At 40.0% G+C, this 24,085-nt stretch overlaps 1 protein-coding gene across 12 annotated transcripts in view; it reads right to left on the minus strand.

Moving 5' to 3' along the window:
* The window catches only part of NCKAP5 (NCK associated protein 5), a 627,572-nt gene that overhangs the window by 181,673 nt on the left and 421,814 nt on the right, over positions 1 to 24,085 (minus strand). For all 12 annotated transcript variants that reach the window (XM_081005049.1, XM_081005050.1, XM_081005048.1 and 9 more), the window contains one exon: positions 16,623 to 16,766. In XM_081005049.1, coding sequence (XP_080861175.1) covers positions 16,623 to 16,766 — 144 coding nt within the window. The remainder of the gene's footprint in view (positions 1 to 16,622; positions 16,767 to 24,085) is intronic.

Here is a 24,085-nt window from a genome sequence, read left to right on the forward strand (position 1 = left end):
CTCCAGGATTTGGTTCTCCCCCCACCCTCTGAAAAACGTAAGTATTCCAGAAATGGGAAAATGCCATACATAGAAGTGCTTATACATGATTTCATATGTGGCAATGAGAAACTAGTATGAAACCTTATTTTCAGGTATGCTTACAGTAAAAAGGAAATGGTTAAAAGCAAACTAGTGATAGCAAACTTGTTGTAAAATGCGTAGCACAAATAGACATCAACCCAACATACTTAAGTAATTTTTTCTCAAATGATTAATTGTATTTTATTGATTTGGTTTCATATTCATTGCTAAATATCAAAATTAATGTTTGTGAAGCAGAAATCCAACATAATAATTGGAAATAATAATTGGAAATTATTCTCTCCCTTTTGGTTGTTTGCTTTCTAATAACCTATTATTATTAGAAAGCAAAAGGACAAGTACAGAAGAGACATCTATATTCAACTGTATAGAGTAAAATGAATGTCAGCTTCCATTGAATTAAGAAATATTTCAAAATATTTCTACACGCTAAATTACTTGGAGTAAATCAGTATTGAAGCATACCTATAAAATGGGAATCTACAAACAAGAGTTTGGATCACTATTTAAAACAAAACAAGATTCATGAAGTCTACATGCATATACTCTCTATGCGGAGATAATGCTGTTTGTCAAAAGCACATTTTCTTATTCACGTTCTAAAATAGACTATGAAAGGTAATTTACATCAAAAGTACATTAACACTTCACCATTTTACAAAGCCCATATGCGATATATGTGTGTTATATGAGTCTAAGTACTCGAGTAAATTAAATGGGATTCCCTGGGCAGCAAGCAAAACATTTAGAGACATAAAGCTCAATTTGAATTTTAACTAAAGTGTCTATTAGAAATCTCTGAACTACTTATTTCTTCATCTGATTACAAAGCATAATACAGAAAATGAGTTTCATCCTACAAAGACTTTCCTGCATAGTTTACTGTCTCACATAGAGAGGTCTAGCGCACATGCCATAGTAAGCCGGACTTGGCTTACGATGACTACTCAAATGTACTGGTTCCTTGAGAGGAGTTCACACCCGCTTTACTCTTTCCTGGGCTTTTTAGGTCAGTGGAGGATGTCATCTGATGCTGGGATTGTGCTTAATGTTTCTCCTCATTAACCACTATAACCATGGGACAAACATTTTGGCTTAGCTTCTACACTTCAGTGACCAAAATTGCCTGGGGAGGAGCTCAAAGAGATGCTTGAGGAGAAGCAAAATGACTGTGATTCCCTCAGGAGCCAGCATGTTTATGCCATTTCATTAGGACCACACTACCCCCCCCCCAATCCCTGCCCGCCTCAGCAAAGGTCACACCCCCTGTAGCAATCCAACAGGGAAGGGGGTTGTATATCTGTGTGGCAGCTGGCAGTGCACCTCAGTAGCTCCTGCCCACAGGATTCTCAATTGTCCCCTCTTTTGGGGCAGTGCCAAACAACAGTGGGAGACAAGAGTGCAGAACCCAGTGTGTGTCTGTAGATGTTCTAGCCCCCGTGCTCCATGGTTGGGAACATGAGCCAGCCAACTGGCCTGTCTCTTCTTGTTCTTTTCCACAGCAAAATAAATAAAGAGAGGAGATATCACTTTCTGTATGTGAAAGAGTGTCTGTGGAGGATTGTATGTCCCATTCTTGCCACGTTTACTAGTTCTTGCCATGCCTGCTTTAGGCACTGATAAGGTCCACTTTCCTGGAATATGGACCCAAACAGCATATGAACAAGATAATATGGACTTTCACCAGAAAATGAGACCTTACCTCTGAAATAAATCAATCCACAAAATCAGCAACTTCATTATAGGAAAGGTGCTTCAACTTTATGATAATTTTACTTGTTGTCCTATATCAGTTTTCCAACACTGTGACTTTTTTATTTTATTTTAAAGGGAGAACCCAAACTGTGCCCACTATTTCAAATGCAGATGCATCATGGTTTTATACAAAGGCCTAATCATACTGGTGGTTCTTGTTTTAATTCCCTTTCTAATAATTCTTAGCACAGAATTTGCTTTTTGCACAGCTGCTGCACATCCGATTGACATTTTCACTGAGCTATCTATTACAACCCCAAGATCTCTTTGCTGCCAGTTCACATCCCATCAGCTTATTTATTCAAAGGCTTTCTATACTGCCCTTCAACAAAGCTGCCAGGGTGGTTTACAAACAAAACAAAATACAAGAATCAGAATAAAATTTAATAAATTGCACCGTAATACATTACATAGCTGACAGAATAGAAACACCTTTGCCTTTGCCTATTATAGTAATAATATTGGAAGGCTGTCTCTCTGGTCACTCACCTCATATGGCAGGAGGGAGGGCCTTTGAAAATTACTTCACTTCCTATGGGCTGGTTGGCATGGGAGGAGGAGATGTTTCGTCAGGAAAATGGGTCCAAAATTGTAGGGCCTTCCAAGTAAAGTGCCAGCGTTTTGAATTGGAGTTGTAAGCAGAACAGAAGCCACTGCTGTTCTTTCAACATCAGCAAGGTATGTTCCCACCAAGATCAAATATGATCAATAGAATTATTAATTGTTATTGCTTCAATGTACATCATTTTACTTGCCCCGAATCTCTTTTGCCATTGACCCAGTTTGGACAAATCCTTTTGGAACCTTTGCAGAATGCACAATGCCTTTGGTATCAACTGATTTCAACAACAATTACTAATGGGCAGTTTTCAAAAAGCTTCTCACCACTTAAAGAAACACCCTGGATGATCAAAATTAGATGTATGTTTTAATGTTAGAACTCAACAAGAGCCCACTAGAGAATGTGCCTGGCTTTTAATATAGCAGGCAGCTCAAATATATCGAAAGGTAAAGGTAATTTTCTGTGACTCCCTGTGGTCTGACCTTATCTTGTGTCCACTGACTAGACTATTAGCCAAGAACCCCTGACACCAGACTATTATGCCTGAAGCTTCTATAGCCTGAACAAACTCAATTGAGCAAGATTCAAAAAGCTTTGGATACCTGAACCAAGGAAATGCAGCAGATAAAAAGAAGTCCATAGCCATCATATTGCTTTGTTTGCAATGGTATGAAAATACTGCTGAGGGAGGTCAGGTGCTCTCTTGCAAAAAAGTAGAACCTTTACAATCATGTTAAGCTGTTTCAGAGGAAGGTCTCCACTCAATTATTTGTGCTTTTCTGTCAATTTGCTCTTCCATTGTTCAGAACATAATAATCGATGCTGTTTATATTTTTAGCTCTCTTTTCATGAATAATAGTAGCACTGAAAATTCATAGAACAACATATATATATATATATATATATATATATATATATATATATGGCTATCTTAAGAAGTAGGATTCGAATACAACCAAAAGACACTTGGAAACAATCTTTTTCATAAGGGGCCCTTGAAAAATTAACAACAATAATAAAAGATTTAACTTGCATTACATGTCAAACACTCTGGGCTTTTAAGGAAGGTAAGGGATTTAATTTATGGCTTGCTTTTATCTGCATTTGTTAATCAGATATATGGTTATTGTTTTGGTTTAAAGTACTGCTTTCCACATCCGGATCATATATGATGAAAGGGTAGTTTTAGAAATATATTAAATGAATAAGTAATATATGAAGGAAGAACTCAGAAATTGCAAGCTTCTTGTGGCAGGACTTTTAAAATGTTTGTAGTACCATACACTATATATAAAGTATGTAATAAATAACAGTAACAATTTGATCACTTATTAATATAGCAATTAATTATTTAACTGCAGTTCGAATAGGCTTTGGATTGTGCTTATAACTAGTTTTATTTTATTTTAATTACCTTTAAAAAAAACCATTTGGATTATATTTTGTAATTTGCATTATATAAACTGCCCAGAGGATGATGGATGGTAAGTAAACAAACAAACAAACAAACAAACAAACATATTACATGACTATTTAAATTCTAATATTTATTTTTAGATCTTGCATATTCAAACGTGATAGGTGAGAAATGATATGTTTAAAGTACTGCAAGAAAATAGCACTGAAGTTTAAAGGGGGGGGGGATCCCAATTCCCCCACCAATCTAACACACATAATACTTTCCTCCCACCTTTCCTTTCCTCTTGTCTCTTTTCTTTTGCAAACTGAAGCTGAAGAATGAGTGCCATCTCTTAAATAGCAGCTAATTATCAGGATTTGGACAGCAGTGGAATCTGTGACTATGTTCTCATTACTGCAGGGACAATTCTCTAAACAGTTCAGAATCCTATTGGTAAGAATCTCCCTGGAAGAAGAATTAAGAGCAAAGGGATCAGATAATTAGGATTAAGTAGATTGACCTAGGGCAGCTAAGCAGTTAAAAAATTCTAATCATGTGAGGACCCAATATACTAGGGTGAGATGGGGTTTCTATGAATCAGATTAATTGGAATGAGTGGACAACTTCTACAGGTTCATTTGATAAAATGGAAAGGTTCTGTAGGAACTTTGCATAATTATACTCTAAACTTTTGCTGGATGCAGTGCTTAAAACCACCAGGCAGATGTTCTCAGTGAATTTAGTACTGGCACTGTTCCGAACTATATCTTCAGGAACAGAGAAGTTATCTTCCCACAAATACTCAAAGCAACAAACAACTTTATCTGCTGCAATTTACATAATGCACTGAATCTTTTTTTCCTTTATTTTTTGAAAAAATAAAACCTATATTCTTTAAATTGACCATTTAAAGGATTACATGAAAGTAATCTCTCTGTGAGATTTTGGTTCATCCATGGAAGGTAATTATCATTACAAACAGAATTCCTTATTACTGGTGCAAGGTCAACAAATAGCTACTTTCAAAAAATGAATCAATAGAGCCATTTCCTATGGGCATTTGATAAAGATTAGAGAGGATTTTGGAGACACACTATTAGAGTTCTGTGTAGATAGACAAAAATTGGTATTTATTATAAGAAGGAATATTTATCATAATGATTTGCACAGAGGGCAGCAAACAACTATGCTGGAATATCAGTAAAGGTGTTTGGAGATTATTCTCTGGGGAAAAAATAGGTCAAGTGTAGTTCAGCAAACTTTTGCTGACTTTAACTCAGCCAGAAGCAATGAGATTTTTCACACATAAAATTAGACTTTCACTGGAAACCTTCAAGATTATACATTTTCACTGCTTTCCACTTTTTTTGTAATTTGGTCTGGGAAAGCCAGGTTGAATACAGCCTTTGGTCACTTATATACAAGCACTTTTTATCCTTTGCAATGGGAAGAGTGTAAATGTGCCCTTTCCTATTCCCTATAAACTAATGCCTAGCATAAGCAGGCTTGTCATTTCAGAAGTAATTGGTCAGCACTGAATGTCAAAATAGAAGTAGATATTTAAGTTCCTTCTGGTCAAACAAAAGCCATTGGACAATGTGCAGTTATATAATTCAATGCCTCGTTTAGTGCATGTGCTGGACCAGTATCACAAGTGGCACAGCTCATGAATGATGCAGAGTTCATATGTAAAAAGGAAGCCACTTTTGTAGAAACTTGCTAAACGAGGGACAAAAGAGCAATATTACCTTCATTACTTATTTTGACAAAATAACACAGCAAAATATGATTTAGGATACTTTCATGACTCCTGGCAAGCAGCAGTGGAACTTGATGGATCAGTGCAGTCAGAACTGCATATACAGCTCTGGTGCTCAAATCAGCTAGAACGGAAGGGCAGGGGTGAAACCTTTTTGCTGTGCCAGCTCCCTTGTGTTGCCCCCCTTCCCCTAAATGCCTGTTTCTGGGGTTTCTACTGGCTAACGGCCAGCTGTGATACCACCAACAACATATTTTTGCCCACAGTATGGACAGGCACCTTGGGGTGCTCCCTAGTGGGCAAGACTTTTCTACTGATGGCTGAGCTCCCCCACTGGTGGAACTGGGTAGTGCAGCCGGCAGGAAACTGCTCTACCAGCACAGCAAGTCATTGCTCGGCCTACTACCAGCACTACTGCTGCTGCTACTACTATCTTTTTACTATTAAGTAACTTGTCAACCTAGCAGTTCAAAAGCACGTCAAAGTGCAAGTAGATAAATAGGTACCACTCCGGCGGGAAGGTAAACGGCGTTTCTGTGCGCTGCTCTGGTCCGCCAGGAGCAGCTTAGTCATGCTAGCCACATGACCCGGAAGCTGTAAGCCGGCTCCCTCGGCCAATAAGTGATATGAGTGCCGCAACCCCAGAGTCGGTCATGACTGGACCTAATGGTCAGGGGTCCCTTTACCCTTACTAACTTGGACTCAGTCAGTTTGTGACAGCCAGAATGAATCTTGTTTCATGAATGGAAGAAGAAGAAGAAGAAGAGTTTGGATTTGATATCCCGCCTTTCACTCCCCTTCAGGAGTCTCAAAGCGGCTAACATTCTCCTTTCCCTTCCTCCCCCACAACAAACACTCTGCGAGGTGAGTGAGGCTGAGAGACTTCAGAGAAGTGTAACTGGCCCAAGGTCACCCAGCAGCTGCATGTGGAGGAGCGGGGAATCGAACCCGGTTCCCCAGATTACGAGTCCACCACTCTTAACCACTCTTAACCACTACACCACACTGGCTCTCACACTGGATCATGTGCTACTTAGTGGGTGGAGGGACACCACCCCAAAGCTGCAAGTTTCAGCATACAAAAGAGAAGGACTAGCAGCTCACAAAGATCCTGACTAGGCTACTCAGCGAGTTTCATGGATGAGCAGCAGTAAAGCAAACAACAAAAGAGTGTTGCTTAAGTTCAAACAACGTTTGAAGATCTGAAAACTCAGCAAGCTGTTTTTCTGAATTACTCTTTTTATTGATAATTCATAAATAAATTGTCACTGCTATTTGGGGGGGGGGCCCTTTCATGAAGTAGTTTTAAATTTCCCATCATGTTTGTGCTGGTATTGTAAGTGGTCAAGGGGCTAGACGATACTGGGCGGGTGGAGAGGTGTATTTCATATTCACTTGGAATATCTATCCAAATCTCTGTTTAAAAATCACTTGTGTATGTATGCTGGCAGCTGCAAGGCCACTGAACACTGGCAAACATTCTAACTGCTATAGGGACACAACAAGTCACAAGATTTTAACAAGGCATGAAAAACAAACAGTTTGGGGAAAACATCACACCTAGGTTAATCTAAGATGTAGGTGCTGGAGGACAAATGGGCAGGCAGAGAGCTGGTGCCAGGATGGAACAGGATGAAAATCTTACAAAGGCCCTGAGGATTGAGTGTTGATGACAAAAGGTCTGGAAGGGCAAGGGAAGAAGAGGAGAGTGCTAGGAAAACAATGTTGCTAAGGGCTGTGTAAGCAACTGAGAATGATGCTTAAGGAAGTTAAGGGTGATACTTTTTCAAATAGATCTCCTTCTGTTGCTGAGTATCTGCTCTACCAGATATTTATTTTCCAATAACTGCCACAAATCCTTAAGGTTCATCTTCTTGTTTAGGTATTTATTTAATTATAAAGGTTGCCCCGCAATATCTCTCTTCCTTTTTTCTTCCTTGTGTTCTATAGCATGATTTAAACAAGAGGAGGTCATATTAACCACTTTGAGATTTTTCTTTAGTCAAGAGTTATATAAATTGTATTAGATATATATAGAGAGAGAGGGAGAGAGAGCAAGAGAGAACGAGAGCGCACTTACATGAGAGGAAAGGGTTGCAGCTTGGTGGAAGAGCACATACTTTGCATGCAAAAGATCTACAGTTCAGCCCCCAGAATCTTTGGGTAGTGCTGGAAAAGACTCCTGTTTGAAACTGTGAAGAGCTCCTATCATTCATCATAGATAGTACTGAGCTAGATGAAGCACTTGGCTGACCTGGTGTAAGGCAGATTCCTGTAGTATTACCATGCAGCTGCCATCACACTGAAAGGGCACCTACTACATGACCTATGCCTCTAGAGTCTGTTCTCCTTCAACCTCTCTATTTATTTGAATACAGGTAACTCACATAATAAGTGAGGGTTTGGTTCTCAGGGGTCCATGTGTATACACAAAAACGTGTAAAGCCAGAAACTCCATTTTTCTTTAATTTTTTCTGCAGGAAATCCCAGTTTACCATCAGTGTCCCTACAAGAATCATGTCAATTGCCTACCATGTGATGATGTCCTTATATGTGGAGGTTTTTAGATTTTTTTCTTTTCCCCATACAAAATAAGAAACTGAATTCAGTACCTTTTGTTAAAAGACAAGAATCAGGAGAAAAGACCACAAAAGAGCTACGTCATAAAAGTTTTATCTCCTTTAGAAGGCCATATACACAGGGGAATATTTTTTTACTTTGTATCAACTATAAGGTTTTTATTGTAACGAGTGAAGTAAATTAAATGGGATTTCCTAAGCAAAGCATGTTCATGACACAAGGGAGCTGTGATATCAAAAAAATCATAATTTGACAAGAATTCCGGGCATCAAGAGTATAAGTGAGTAGGAACTATTTGTTAATTATCATCTGTTCCCTTTGATTGCAAATGTACAGAATTTATCAGTCACTAAAGCAGAAATAGAATTGGCAGAGGGAGATAAAGAATAGAAAAAGATGACTGACTGAACGGCTAAGAAGGGCAAATGCTGAACTTAAGTCATACTTTAGTTTTATCTGTGCTGCATAGAATCACAAAATTCTTGGAGAAAGAATGGCTACCTTTGGGAAGACTTTTAAAAGTATTTTTTTTAAAGAAAAAATACGAATAGCTTCCACTCCTTTCACCTCAAGGGAGTAGTATATACGGTGAAGATGATACCCACCCACCCTCTACGGGAAGGCAATGCTCACCTAGTGACAGTGAGAAACTGCTGCAGTCCAGGATGACTAGCTCTCCTTAACACAATTTATATGTCAAAGAGTATGGTGATGATGTTAAATTAATACAACCATTGTTGAGAAACTGGGAAGTCTGCCATACATGTACACTTCATATTCTTCCTGATGGCTGTAAAGCAGTGTACTCAAGGGATTCTCCCTCTTCCTAGGCACATAAATGTCCACCTTCAATTAATTATTCCTCTGGGAGAAGGGCGCCATATATACCCCAAACACACCTGAGGAGCATGTGTTAACCAACCCAGTGGAGAAGTATAACAAAGACCTTAACTGAATATATAGCTAAGAACAGAAAAAGAAGAGGGAGAAAATCAGAAAAAGGGGTATCTCGGAGGAAAACCCTTAATCCAGTCAACTAGTAATGAAAGATAGTTCAGATTTACTACTTTCACCAGGAAAAACAGAAACTAGCCAATTCCAGTTTGTTCCGTTCAGGGACCTAAAGGAGTCTGCTCACTGGGATATAAAAATAAAAGTTCCAGTCAGGATGGGTTGTGCTCTGCCTGCGGTTCTCAGAATTATCGGGATTATGTTATGATTTCCATGTTTAGAGCACAAGAAGTGCAGTGTCTGGAAAGCTGTGGGATTTTAGTAGACAGAGACAATCATCGCTCTCACCCATTGTCCACGACTACATTCTTGATAATACAGGTCTTGCTCCCAATGTTTACATAGAATTATTTAAGCTGTTTAGAGGAAGTGGCATAATTCTCCATTCCACCTTGGAAGACTGGTACAGAAAGAACTGTACCATCTGGCCCTGAGGGTCATCAGGCTGGGAGATAATATTCATCATGGCATCAAATAATGACTATGAATGCCCACACCCTTCTATTATAATTCAGTGTTTTTCAACCACACTAGTGTGCCGCGAGATGTTGCCTGGTGTGCCGTGGGAAAAATTGAAAAATTCGAAAGATTTTTTTTAAAAAGTCAAATTTTCGCCCACTAGGTGGGCGCCGGACTGTGTCCACCCTATTTTCCATCCGTCTTGGGTGGGGATCAGATCGGATGGGATCGGATGAGAGCGGACAGGCAGTCCGCTCTCATCCGATTCCCCATAGAGAGCAGCGGGGCTCTGACATCTCCCTCTCCGCACACAGTGCGGAGACAGAGCTGTCATCCGCCGGCTCAGCGGGGATCAGCGGATCGATCCCCGCTGAGCAGAGAACGGTCCGCAACGTTTTTGTTTGCCATTAAAGAAAAAAATATTAAACCATGCTTGAATGTCGGAACTGGTTACTAAAATTTTTGAATCCCACCACTGATGTTAAGGACTATAAATAGCTCCGGTGTCACTGTTACACTAACAGGAGGAGGACAGGAGGAGACATTGCGGTAGATCGCCGATGAGCAGAAGAGCGCCAATGGATCTGGATTTGGAGGAAACATGAGCAGAAGAGCAGAAGAGCGCTGACTGATGGATCTGGATGGAGACATGCGCAGAAGAGTGCTGAGTGTGACGGACAGCGGCTATCTGGAGGAGACAAGCGCAGTAAGTACTGAGTGACAGTGAGATACTGCAGTGATAGACAAGTTTTTGAAAAGGAAAGAACTGGACTCTGAACAAAATTTGGAGCCAGATGAGAGCCCAAGTATGAGTGGGGATCAAAAGAAAGCAAAGATGGTTAGCTCAAGCAAATTCTCTGGCACAAGGCAATATAGCGAAAGCTATATTTCATTTGGATTTACTTTCACCGGAGATGCAAACAAACCAACTCCACTGTGCGTGGTGTGTGGTGAAAAGCTAGCTAACAGTGCTATGGTCCCAAGCAAACTTAAACGCCATCTCCAAACGAAACACCCTTTGCTTCAAAACAAGAATGCGGACTATTTTTTTCGCCTGCGTGAAAACACGGAGAAACAGGCAACTTTCATGAGAAAAACCACAAAGGTAAATGAAAGAGCTCTTAAAGCTAGCTATCAAGTTGCTGAACTTATAGCCAAGTCAAAAAAGTCGCACACTGTGGCAGAGACATTAATACTTCCCGCCTGCAAAGCTATTGTAGAGGAGATGCTCAGACCTGAAGCAGCTAAGGAAATAGCCAAAGTCCCTCTCTCAGACAACACAATTTCCAGACGTATTAATGACATGTCTGCAGACATCGAAAGTGTGGTTTTGGAAAAGATCCGTATCAGTGAGAAATTTGCATTGCAACTTGACGAGTCTACTGATATCAGTGGACATGCTCAACTCTTGGCCAATGTGCATTTTGTTGATGGTGATGCAATTAGAGAAAACTTCTTTTTTTGCAAGGCATTGCCAGAAAAAACAACAGGAGAAGAAATTTTTCGGGTCACATCAGAATACCTTAAGTGGGAAAACTGCACAAGTGTCTGCACCGATGGAGCTGCAGCCATGGTCGGGCGCACCAAAGGCTTTGTAAGCAGAGTGAAGGAAAGAAATCCAGATGTGATTGTTACGCATTGTTTTTTACACCGTGAGGCCCTCGTAGCCAAGACTTTACCAGCAGACCTAGTTCATGTGTTGGATGATGTTGTGCGCATGGTAAACTTTGTAAAGTCACGACCCGTGAAAAGTCGCATATTTGCAGCTTTGTGTGAGGAGATGGGAGCGAAGCATAAAACCTTGCTGTTTCATACGGAGGTCCGGTGGTTGTCACGTGGCAAGGTCTTGGTTTGTGTGTATGAGCTGTGGGAGGAACTTAAAGTGTTTCTGACAAATGAGAGGTCAGATTACGCAAAGCTGCTTGCAAGTGATGAGTGGTGTGCAAGGCTGGCATACCTGGCAGATATATTTCATCATCTGAATGAACTGAACACACGAATGCAAGGCCGAAATGAAAACCTGCTTACAAGTACAGATAAAATAAATGGATTCCGTTCAAAGGTGCAACTCTGGCATCAACACGTGGAAAGTGGCAATCTTGAAATGTTCACACTCACCAAGCAATGGCAAGGTGTTCACACTGCTGCACTGTGTGAGATAATAGTTAAACATTTAAAAACTCTCGAGGAGAAGTTGTCATTTTATTTCTCTTCAGTCTCCACTGAATGCCTTGACTGGGTTAGGGACCCTTATAACTCAGCATCAGTTGGTGGAAAGGACATGACTTTACAGGAGCAGGAGGAACTAACTGAACTGAGACAAAATCGTGGTTTCAAGCTAAGATTTGCTGATCTACCTTTGGACAGTTTTTGGTTGGATACTGCCAAGGAGTTCCCCCTTCTGGCAAACAAAGCTATTTTGACATTGCTCCCATTTTCCACTACATATCTGTGTGAGATGAGCTTTTCAAGCATGATTGCTATAAAAACTAAATACAGAGAGAGACTGAGAGCTGTTGACGAAGAGCTACGTGTGTGTCTTTCTTCGATTCCAGCCAGAATATCAGCTTTGTGTTTAGCCAAACAGGCCCAGGTTGCGCACTGAATAAAGTATTTTATATTTTTTCATATTTCTGTTTACTTACTATTTCATAATAAAGTAATTATAAAATACTTTCTTTGTGTTTATTTGATTCCTGTTCAAGAGAATTACTTTATATATAGTCAATATAGGCACAGAGTTAATTTTTTTAACATTTTCTAATGGTGGTGTGCCTCGTGATTTTTTTCATGAAACAAGTGTGCCTTTGCCCAAAAAAGGTTGAAAAACACTGTTATAATTATAGAAAGTGAGATGAGAAACTACATCTCATATATGTTGTGCAAGTGACTTAGCTGCCTACTTCCCCATGCCTGAAAACATTTTGAAAACATGATACCAAAACTCCAACATCCACACTAGAAGAATTAATGAATAACTATTTTTGTTTTTTTCAAGCCCACTAATTAAATACAAAGATTAATTATTCTCCAAATACCAAAGGATTAAACTCACTAATTGCACAACTAATAAAATGTGTGTCTCTTGATTAATAAAACTCAGAGCTTCCAGTGCATGACATAAAAATTTATATCTACCAAGCTCAAATACACAAGGGTAAGGATATATAACATTAAACCAACATACAATTAGCAACACTTTATTTTAATTATCTTTGGGTACTATTAACATTGGTCCTGTAGTTCATTTTTCATCATGGATTACTCCTTAAAACTGCTTGTGTAGATTAATTCTGGAAGTATTGGCACTTTTTTTTTTAACCAAGCTGTAGCACAAAACTGGAATCAATGAAGAAATCCTATTCTGTGACCTTCCAATAGCCAGGTTTACTGTGGGCTTCCCTCCTCCCTCTTCAAGGCAAGTGACTATAATTGATAAAAAGCTATGACTTCATTAAACAACTTTCTATCATCAAAAATGAAATGAAGAACTGAAATAGCTACACAGACACAGGTGAAAAACTAGGCTAACAGAAGTTTTTGGAAATATATTGGAAAGTATATTGGAAAGAAAGGTCTGCATGGAACATCAACCCACTAAGTAAATATTGACCTTTAAAAAGGTGGGGGGAGCAGTCATACTAGTAAGCAGAAGTTGTACATATTCTGTGAACCAAAGTTAGATATGATAACACTTGCAACTTATGAACGGATTGCTTACAGATGTAGACTTTGTAAGGACAAATATAATGATATTTGTAATATCATATAATGATATTTATAGTTATTAAAAATATAGTAGGTTATAAATAACAATATATGTATTTGGATAATAATAACAGCTATATGCCTATATACTACACAAAAATGCATGAAATAGTAGTTATTTGCATATATATTGATACAACTTTCTTTCTTTTCTTCAATATGCAATTATAATTTTTACTTTATTTTGTTCAACTGAAATACTCTCAATAATTTCTTTTAGAAATAGTTAAGTATTGACTTTACAAAGTGATGTACACAAGAGCATGAAGCTATGTAATATAATTATTTGCGGCATGATAAATGGACAAGAAATGATCGAGTCTCTTTAAAATGGGGTGTTAAAGATTTGGATACAGAATCTGAGCTGTGTGTGTCCGTCCAGTCTATCATTTTCAGGCACATATGTTGAAATAGAACTAGCATTTTGCTTGACAAGTCACCCTTGGGTTAAATAAATGGGCACCTCAGAATCTAGTAGGCTTGGTCCCCATTCTCCATCAAAATGATTATTATTATTTATTAAATTTGTATACTGTACTTCATCCATAGATCTCAGGCCGGTTGAATCTCCCTTGGGAGAGCTTTCCACAAATAGGGAGCCACTGCAGAAAAGGCTCATTCTCATGTAGCCTCCCTCCAGACCTCTTGTGGAGGAGGAACACAAAGATGATGATGTCAGGGTCCGGGTAGGTTGGTATGGAGAGAGGCGGTCCTTGAGGTACTACGGTCCTGAGCCGATTAAGGCTTTATAAGTCAAAACTATCACTTTGAATTGAGCTTGGAAGCTAAGTGGCAGCCAGTGCAGTCAGGCCCGGATCAGTTAACATGCTCAAACTGTCTTGCCCTGGTGAGCACCCCAGCCACTGAATTCTGCACCAGTATCAGAACCATCTTCAGAATATCTAACCTACAGGTTGCCAGAGGATAGACAACATCCCTGTCCAGACAGGAGCACAGCTAGGCCACCAGCTGAAGCTGATGGAAGGCACTCTGTGCCACTGAGCCCACCTGAACCTCAATCAACAAGGATCCAAAGCTACCCCCAAGCTGCATACCTGTTCCTTCAGAGGGAGGATAACCCCATCAACAGCCAGCCAGATGGGCGGAGTATAAATAATAAAATTATTATTATTATTAACACCCCCCATCAATCTGTTCTAGGGAACCACCAACTAAGCCCTTATTGAAATGGATCTAGAAAAGCAGTTTCCTCCAAGAGCACGCTGATTTGTTCTGCAATCACCCACTCAAGAACTTTGCCCAAGAACCACACCACACACCTCTGGGAGCAAATGCACTAATACCACCTATTAAACCCCAAGCACACTGTTGATGTGCAACTGGTAACACTACTGTGACTTGTGGAGTCCCCCACACCCACCTACCCCCTATCCCCCCAAGAACAGTACTTCTGTCTTGTCAGGATTCAAGCTCAATCTGTTAGCCGCCATCCATCCTCCAATCGCCTCCAGGCACTCACACAGGACATTCACTGCCTTCACTGGTTCTGATTTAAAAGAGAGGTAGAGCTGGGTGTCATCTTCATACAGCCCAAACCCCCTGATGATCTCTCCCAGTGGTTTCATATAGATATTAAAAAGCATGGGGGAGAGGACGGAACCCTGAGGCACCCCACAAGTGAGAGCCCAGGGGTCTGAACACTCATCCCCCAACACCACTTTCTGGACACGGCCCAGGAGAAAAGAGCAGAACCACTGTATAACAGTGCCCCCAGCTCCCAGCCCCTCTAGACGGTGCAGAAGGATGTTATGGTCAATGGTGTCAAAGGCTGCTGAGAGATCCAGCAGAATTAGGAAACAGCTCTCACCCTTGTTCCTAGCCCGCCGGAGATCATCAACCAGCGCAACCAAGGCAGTTTCAGTCCCATGGTGAGGCCTGAATCCCGACTGGAAGGGATCCAAATGGTCCACATCCTCCACGCGTGCTTGGAGTTGTTCAGCAACCACCCACTCAGTCACCTTGCCCAAGAACGGTAAATTTGAGACTGGGCGATAGTTGGCATACTGGCCGGGTCTAAAGATTTTTTTTAAGAAGCGGTTTAATGACCGCCTCTTTCAGCGGGTCTGGGAAGGCTCCCTCACACAGGGAAGCATTCACCACCCCGCAGAATCCATCACCCGGCCCTTCCCGGCTCGCTTTTATTAGCCAGGATGGGCAAGGATCAAGGAGACAGGTGGTTGGTTTCACTCGTCCAAGCAGCCTGTCCACATCCTCGGAGGTAACAGATTGGAATTGATCCCATGTAACATGACTAGACAGGACTCTAGCACTCTCCCGCCCCAGCCCTGCTCCCACAGTGGAGTCTACCTCCTTCTGAATCTGAGCGACTTTATCTGCAAAAAACTTTGCAAAAGCATTGCAGGAGATCTTGGGGTCCCTACCAGGCCCCGGTGACGAAGGTGGTTCCGATAGATTGCGAACCACCTGAAAGAGTCTCCTGCTGCTGTTTTCTGCAGATGCAATAGAGGTGGTGAAGAAGGTTCTCTTTGCCATCATCACTGCCACTTAGTAGGCTTGATGTTGAGCTCTAGCCCGTGTCCGGTCTGATTCAGAATAAGTTTTCCGCCACCGGCGTTCTAGCCGTCTCAACGATTGTTTCATCGCCCTCAGCTCCGGGGAAAACTACGGGGCTGTCCAGGCTCCATGCAATCAGAGAGGGCGCTTCGGAGCCAGGCAGTCAATAGCCCTGGTTAACTCCGCATTCCAGTGGAGAAACTTAAGCCCTCTGGTTGATAGATGCTTTTACTACTCCAGTCAGTTGCAGCAGCGTTGGTAGCAGTTAAGGAGTATAATTCCTAGACCTGGGTGCATCAGGAGTTTGCTGGGGCCCTCACTCCTTGCACTAAGAAGACAGGAAGGTAGGTAGGATACAGTGGAGCCCCTTTGTGATTTGTGCCCTAAAATTAACACCTGAAACTAAATCGTAGACTTAGACTTCTGTATTGCAGTCTCTGTGGGTCTGAGCTAGTCTCAAGCTTGAAACAAGTTAAATTTATTTATGAAGTTTCTTTTTAAGGATATATGATCCTTGACATTAGAGAGAGATCATTTCAGTGGTTCCAATGCACAGCATTTCACTCATCCTGGTTTAATGAATCGTGATCAAAAAATACTTTGTACCAAGTGCTTAGGTGAACTGACAAAGTTAAGATTTATACTGCTCTACGATTCAGTACCAATAAAAGTGAAGACCCCCTTATGCAAAAACTTCCTTTTTATCCTACCTCCAGAGCCTTCAGCCGTTCCAGCAATAATTTTGTCTTTTCCTCTTCAGCGCTGCTGTTTTCATCTTTTGAATCTTTATCTACTGACATGCAAATGTCTTCCACCACTGTTTTAGGACTCTTGCTCTCGTGAGTAAAGGTTTCCTAAAAGATCAATGTATTTTTTCATCAGTAAAATGGTAAAAACAATACATAGAAAAAGCAATGTAATTATAATATCACACATACACACATTGTAGGCATCTTTCGAAGCTTTGTGGAAGTGTGACACCTAATATACATGGAATAACATCCTGCATATATTTAAATATATACACAGTGTATACCCTGCAATGAGACATTGCGTTTTCCTGAATTATCATTTAAAATGACAGTACTCATTGTCCATTGTTTTTTTCCTTTCCAGAGCTTTCTATTACAACCACCACAACCAAAAACAATGGCCCTTTGTCCTCTCGTCTTCTCTCCAATGTAGTATTCAGAAACACAAAATAGAAGCTATCATCATCAAGATGTGAATTCCTCCCTCACCCCACTGTACAACCATAGCTGCCAGTTGCAGGAATAAAGAAACTCACAATGTGAAAAGAAAACATTACACATTTATAATTCCTAAGGTCAAAGGTTATGTTTTAATCCTGCAGTTAGCCCATGAATGCATCGTGTATTTTGCTTTGCAAAGTAGCCAATGTGTTCTTTACCTCCCCACAATTGAATTAAGACCTTGCTTATGCTTGAGTTAGGTGGAAAATTTGCTTGGCTCACATTTTAATGTGAATCTACTGAATTCACACTTTCTGAACCAACGTGCAAACCAAAACATGGTTACCCTTTGAAAATTAATACTTCTCATAATTCTGTGATACAGTTTTCTAGTATCTAGTTAAAATATGATTGCTTACAAAAATACACTTTTGGCTGAAGAGCAGGGTACAAATGCTCTAAATAAATAAATAAATAAATAAATATTTTTCAGATGCGAGTGCTGTAAATAACTGTGCCCACCCACTGGCTACAGTCTCTTTGATCACATGGAGGCTTCTGCTTGTGGTAAATAGACAGGCAATTTTCGCTGATTCTTCTCCTCTACAGTCCTCTATACACCCCACAAGAAAAAAATCAGTTGAGGATTGGTGGACTCTTTCAAATAGCATGGAAGGAGCTGCAGAGAAAAGGGAGAATCAGCTAAATCACTTTCTGATCCTTGAAGCCTCAACTTGAAGCCTTCTGTCAGCAAAGGAACATAACTGGATACAGCCCAGTGTATTTAGGTTTCTAACTCCTTTTGTATTATGATAGCTATTTCTGTTAGTTAAACCCTGTCATACAGATGCCTCCCATGTTTAGCCTATATACTGTGTTTCCTCCCAGAGGTACCAGCAGAGATATTAATAATTCCTATTCACAAAATATTTGTATATGCTTCGAGCCATACCAGCTTTGGAGTCAAATATTGGGGGAGGAGGGAAGTGTTCAAAATACTCAGAATCATATATATCCAGATATCTTTTACACATGGTTAGAACGCTGGGCTAGAACAGTGGTTCTCTTTTCTTTCCCTCTGGGCCACACTTTCAGAATAAAAAATTGCTCGTGCCACACCAAATTTTTTATTGGTAAGAAATATATTGGAAACAAAAAGAAACAACAACTAGCAGTGCTTGATTTATAACACAGAACACAGCTACTTTATAATATGGTCATGGGACACCCAGAAAGTATAAAACAATGAAGTTACATAAGAATATGAATCATTCTCAAAATTTAATTATGAACGAATCTGTTACATATGAGCCTTAAGTATGTATACAAGCTCAATGAGTTTGATTGCCCTTGAATCTTCCCAGCACACTTCCCATTTCCGCCTGCTACACCAATGTGGTGTGCCACACCCTTTGAGAACCACAGGGCTAGGGTCTGGAAGACCAGGGTTCAAATCCCCGATCAGCCAGGAAGCTCACCTGGGTGACTGTGGGCCAGTCACTGTCTCTCAACCTAACCTACCTCACAAAACTGTTGCAGGGGTAAAATGGAGACGAGGGAAAGTTGTGTAAACCCCCTTGATCTCCTTGGAAGAAAGATATGAATGTAATAATAAATATAATAAATAAACAACAATCCACTCTAGAAGCTGCATTATGCACAAATGCTGATCTATACATAAATACTTTCCTTGTGCAATCAAAACGGTCATAGTATTCCGAAATACTCTCAGGCCTCTTAATTTTGATCATGAAAATGTTTGGAACACCACATGTCCAGCTCTTCTTACCCTTGCATCTTTTCCCCATCCCTCCCCTTCCACTAGCTTCCTTTGCTGTTCCTTTCTGTTGTGCAAGTTCTCGTCTACACATGCACTGAACAGAATGGATTGTTGAGGGGCACACAGAAATGTTATTTTCCACCTGCGAGACCAAGGTGGTGCAGTCTACCACCCCAGGATTCTGCCCCATGTGTTTACCCAGCATAGCTGTCATCTCCCTGGATAAGGGCTTGCCTTTTTTGCTTATATGACCAAATGCCACGTACACTGGTAATTACATGGTATTACCATGCTTTTCAAACTACCAAATCTCCAAAAGGATATTGTTATTCAGCACACAAACAAAGCTGTTAAGGAAGAAAACAACATGACTAAACATAGCTGCATGTTACTCTGAATTGGAGCTAATAATTGAAACTTGTCTGACAACCCATTTACTGTAAAGCAATTAAAATAAACGCATTCATTCAGGCATACATTAAAAAATAATAATCAAACAACAGTTCATAGTAAGTGCCATTCAAACACTGACCACACTTTTTAGGTACAAGATAGAAAGCCAAAATGAATAAATGCTAGTGTCAGGCAAAAGTTCTCACAAAGACATTTCACTGAATTCATATGTTTTTCAAATGATGGCATATACCATGACCCCAGAATTTTGCCAGAGAGTTGGGATAAAAGAGACTTATTTTCAAAGTGCATGGCAGATACGTATGACTTATGGTTTTATAGAAAGCAATCCTTAGACAAAGTATAATAAATAAATAAATACTTCTAGGCCTTTTTTTTTTTTTTGGCACGTAGCCCAAGTTAGCAGAGTTGAAAATTCGCACTGAATGTCAACTAAATAAGAAATACATTGGGGGCGCATATGGCACAAAAGTAATACTAGAAAAAGTTGATGCTGAACAATTTTATAGAAAACAAACAGAACAGAATGAAATAACAAATAAAAAAGAGACACAGGTGAGCTGTGAGCTTTCAATGCCAATCACTTTTCTCAACAAATCAATAGAAGATGTGCAACTGTGTTCAATACACGTATGTGCAGATTAATTGCAATTTGCCAGTCCCATCATTACCACAATAGAGGTCTGTGGCCTGACCAGGATATTCATTTTTTCAAATTAAATCTGCAGTTGTACTAAAACAACTAGTCTCATTTCTAATAAAACATGAATAGTATCAGGCTATAAGAGTACTGGTTAACTACTAATGGCTTTAAAAAGACATATAATATGTGTGACATTGCTACTAGATTTCTCTGCAGCAGGATGAAGTTTCCATGGGGATAAATTTTGTAGGAGAACATATTGTCCACCTGTATATAACTGGTCTCTCTGACAAAATCCTAATTAATAGGAGAGCCCATGGCCTTCACTGTGATATGTACTTCTGGCTCATCAATTAAAGACAAAACCATCTCAATGCACTGAAGACTATAACACATGGTGTAATGTAGTTTTTGATTTGACTTATGGCACACTTAGTAAAAAGGATTGGTCACCACTGAATTATTCTGATTATTAGCATTTGAATGTCAATCAAATAATAGACACTTAGTGTCAGCCTTTCATCTTAACCAAAGACAGCTTCTGAGACAGTTAATGTCACACTATTTAAGATGCTACACTAGTCAATGCCACTTAATCATGGCCATCTTGAAAATTTCCTCTTTAACATATTTGACAGGATTGTTACATTTAGAGTAATTGGAACTGTAATTCTGCCCCAACCTTCTGTTGTTTTAGAAGTCCATGCCATTCTTAAGTCATATGGATAATCTACCATGCAGACCAAAGAAACAAAACAAAAAAGCAAAAGCAAACGTATTTATCAAAACAGGCCAAGGCCAAGTCATAAATTGTAAATTAGTGTAAAGCTCCAAGTTACTGTTAAATTCTGAAATGTCACTATTTCAGGCCCAGATTGAAATAGTTCAGGGATTTCCTTTGACTGATATAAACTCCAGAGCACTGATCTTCCTCCACCTAAGCCAAATATTATTAGGTCCTTTAATACTAAATTATAACATTATGATATTCCCATTTTCTGAAGAAAAGGATAATTACATTGAAAGGGGGGTATCACTCTTTCATTACAACGATGGATATAGTTCTATGAACAACCTAATTCTGTAGAAGTTCTCATTGGTGTTCATTTGCAGTCACTATTTATTTACAAGGTTTACATGCCAATCTTTTAGAGTATAATAGCCCCTTTCAAAGCAGCAAACAGAAATTCATAAAAAATACAATAATCACCATTAACACAATCTCATTAAAACTGTCTTACACCCCCTTAAAACTGAGCAGCAGCACTTAATTATACCACAATTATAGCACAATGAAATAGAAAGGTTTAAAGTTTTTTTTCTTCGTGAAATATCCTCTGCTGATAGCGTGAACAAAGATGAGGAAAGGGATAAGAGCTTTAGGAAGAAACTAGATCAGGAATGGAAGTTTGTTACCGCATCACTGAATCTTTTGAGCACCTGTGAGGGGCAACCTATTCCTGACAGACAACTGTGCAATGCATTTTCTGTATGTCTATTTTCAACTCTGCACAGATTTGCACATTTTAAAAGCTTGCCCTTCTTTATTAACTTACAACGCTTCATTATTCAGTACCAGATGGCTACAATTTGTACCGTCCCTTTTCTATCACGGTGGAGGAGCAAGCAGTTTATATCAAAAACTGAAAAGGTTTTCGGGTGGGGGTGACGACGCAATTGAATCAAGGCTATTTTAAAGGCCACTGCCAGCTGGTATCTAAATAGCTCAAAAGGACAAGAAGCATGTTTATTCTCTTCCACTGTGCGCTATCTTTTTATAAGGCCTACATGCTACTTTGTCCTAGTCCTAACCCTGTTAGCTCCTCAGCATCCACACACTTCCAATGCAGCTTAGCTTGAAGTGCTATAGTTTTATACCAAACTGGACCATTGGTCCACCTAGCTTAGACTTGCCTGTACTGAATGGGAGTGACTTTCCAAGGTTTCAAGCTGGAGTCCTTTGCACTCCTTTGGAGTTACCTTGAAACACCAGGGATTTATTTTGGGACCTTTTGCATTTGCTCTACCACTGAGTAGTGTTCCTTCTCAAAGATCTTCACTCTTTCTGAACCTTTGAGCTAGGGTTGGTGGTGCACTGTCACCAATGGTTCATGCCTACGCCTGACTCCTAACTTTCTCCTTTTCATAAAATGGTTGAATCCCATCAGCAGTTGCTGGGGGGGGGGGGAGTCTGAGGGATTGGTGATCAAAAGGACATAACTTGATCTGAGATGATTAAGGAATGGCTGTGCCCTAGGAAAAACTAGTGGTGCATTCAGCATCATCTTCAAAGGTGGGACTGTGGGATGGATAATAGGGGATTTAAGAGGAGTTTAGGTCCAAAAATGATATATAAAAGAAAATAAAGTATATAGCCAAGGAAGTGAAGACAGATATGGGGAGAAAAAGAACTTAATGGTAAATGAAGAACATGTGAACAAAATACAAGGCAAAGGAATAATAAGGAATGAAAATAGGAGAGAAATGTAAGAAAAACAAAAGCATTGTAGTGAAGTATTGATTTTTAATAAGCAGCCTATGTAGGCATTGGGGTTATCAAGGGGAAAGAGTTTGCTGGGAGGCTGTAGCGTGTTTCCACCTGGAGCCTGTTAATCTGACTGGATTTATCTGTTCTCCTCTTCAGATACTTTAAAGGCTTGGTGGGCTTTCTGGCATGAGCTATGCGGCTCTGTGGCTCTTTGCTTCGGCCTTGTTCCCCCGTTATGAGAAAGAGAGGCTGAGGCCCGTGCACTCCTCAGAAGGGACAGCGGAAATGAGTTATCTTAAGAATTCCACTTGGAGACAAGTCACCAAAGACAATCTGTATCTTTTGTGGAAGCTGTTGACCCACTCTCCAAAAGTAACATAGAAGTGATTTATTTCTCTTAGGGTGAAAAAGACTAAAAACTATGAAAGATCTTACTGGGATCATGCTGTTGCTCTGCATGAAGACACGCCTTTAAAGAGAGAATATGATGCTCAGCAGCTTTTTTCTGATACTTTGAATCACCATGAGCTTGCATTGAATTGTATAATAATTGTTTGAGGAATTTCTTTTATTTACATGCTATTCTGTTTAAATATTATGTTGATTTACAGTGCTATTGCTGCTGTTGTGAGCTGCTTTCCAACAACATTTGTTGTTGGAAAAGTGGAAAAGAAGTAATAAAATCAAAATCAAATCACCAATCCTTTCAAAAGATCTTCTAAGGAATATATCTCTGTTATTGTCTCATAAAAGGTTCATGAGGTTAGACGGAGTGTAGGGAGAAGAAATAATAAGAGCATATTCAAAAATCATGCTGTGGGAAAGTGGGGAGCGAAGACGAAACCCCAAAGCTGAAACACAACACAAAGTTCTTAGTAGCAAGCAAAGCCAGCAGACTGTCTGGTATTGTACCCCTGTGTGAAAAGCATGGGACTTCATTTTCTATGAAGGCTTACTCTATAGTTAGCTTTCTCTCTCATAGGATCCTGCCCATGATTTATTTGGTGGGTAGATGAGGAATGCATGAGATGAGTTGCCAGTGTGTCTGTAATAATCATGCTATTTCATTGTAAGGAATTCTCATATTGCTGTAAAGACAAAGCCCACATAGGTAATGTAGGGAACTGTCTTAGCCAGTGTGGTGTAGTGGTTAAGAGCAGTGGGCTCGTAATCTGGTGAACTGGGTTTGATTTCCTCCTGCTCCACATGCAGCTGCTGGGTGACCTTGGGCTAGTCACACTTCTCTGAAATCTCTCAGCCTCACTCACCTCACAGTGTTTGTTGTGGGGGAGGAAGGGAAAAGGAGATTGTTAGCCGCTTTGAGACTCCTTAGGGTAGTGATAAAGCGGGATATCAAATCCAAACTCTTCTTCTTCTTACACTGAAATGTTGGCCCATCTAGCTCAACACTGCCTACATCAGAGGTGAGTAACCTCAGGCCTGGGTAAAAAATGGAGCCCTCTTGACCTAAGGAAGGCTCCTAGGCCACATCTTCCCTGGCAACACCCCTCTACCCAGGCTACCCCTCTCACTGGTCCTGCTCTGTGCCCTCATTTAGTGGATTTTCCTGGCTGTAATGTCCATTGAACTGTGCTAATATCTCTTACTTGCCTGGGTGGATGCACATGTATAGAAACCTCTGTTTTGTGACTGGA

Source organism: Podarcis pityusensis (genome assembly GCF_964106645.2).
Source record: "Podarcis pityusensis genome assembly, chromosome: 1".
Lineage (NCBI taxonomy): Eukaryota > Metazoa > Chordata > Lepidosauria > Squamata > Lacertidae > Podarcis > Podarcis pityusensis.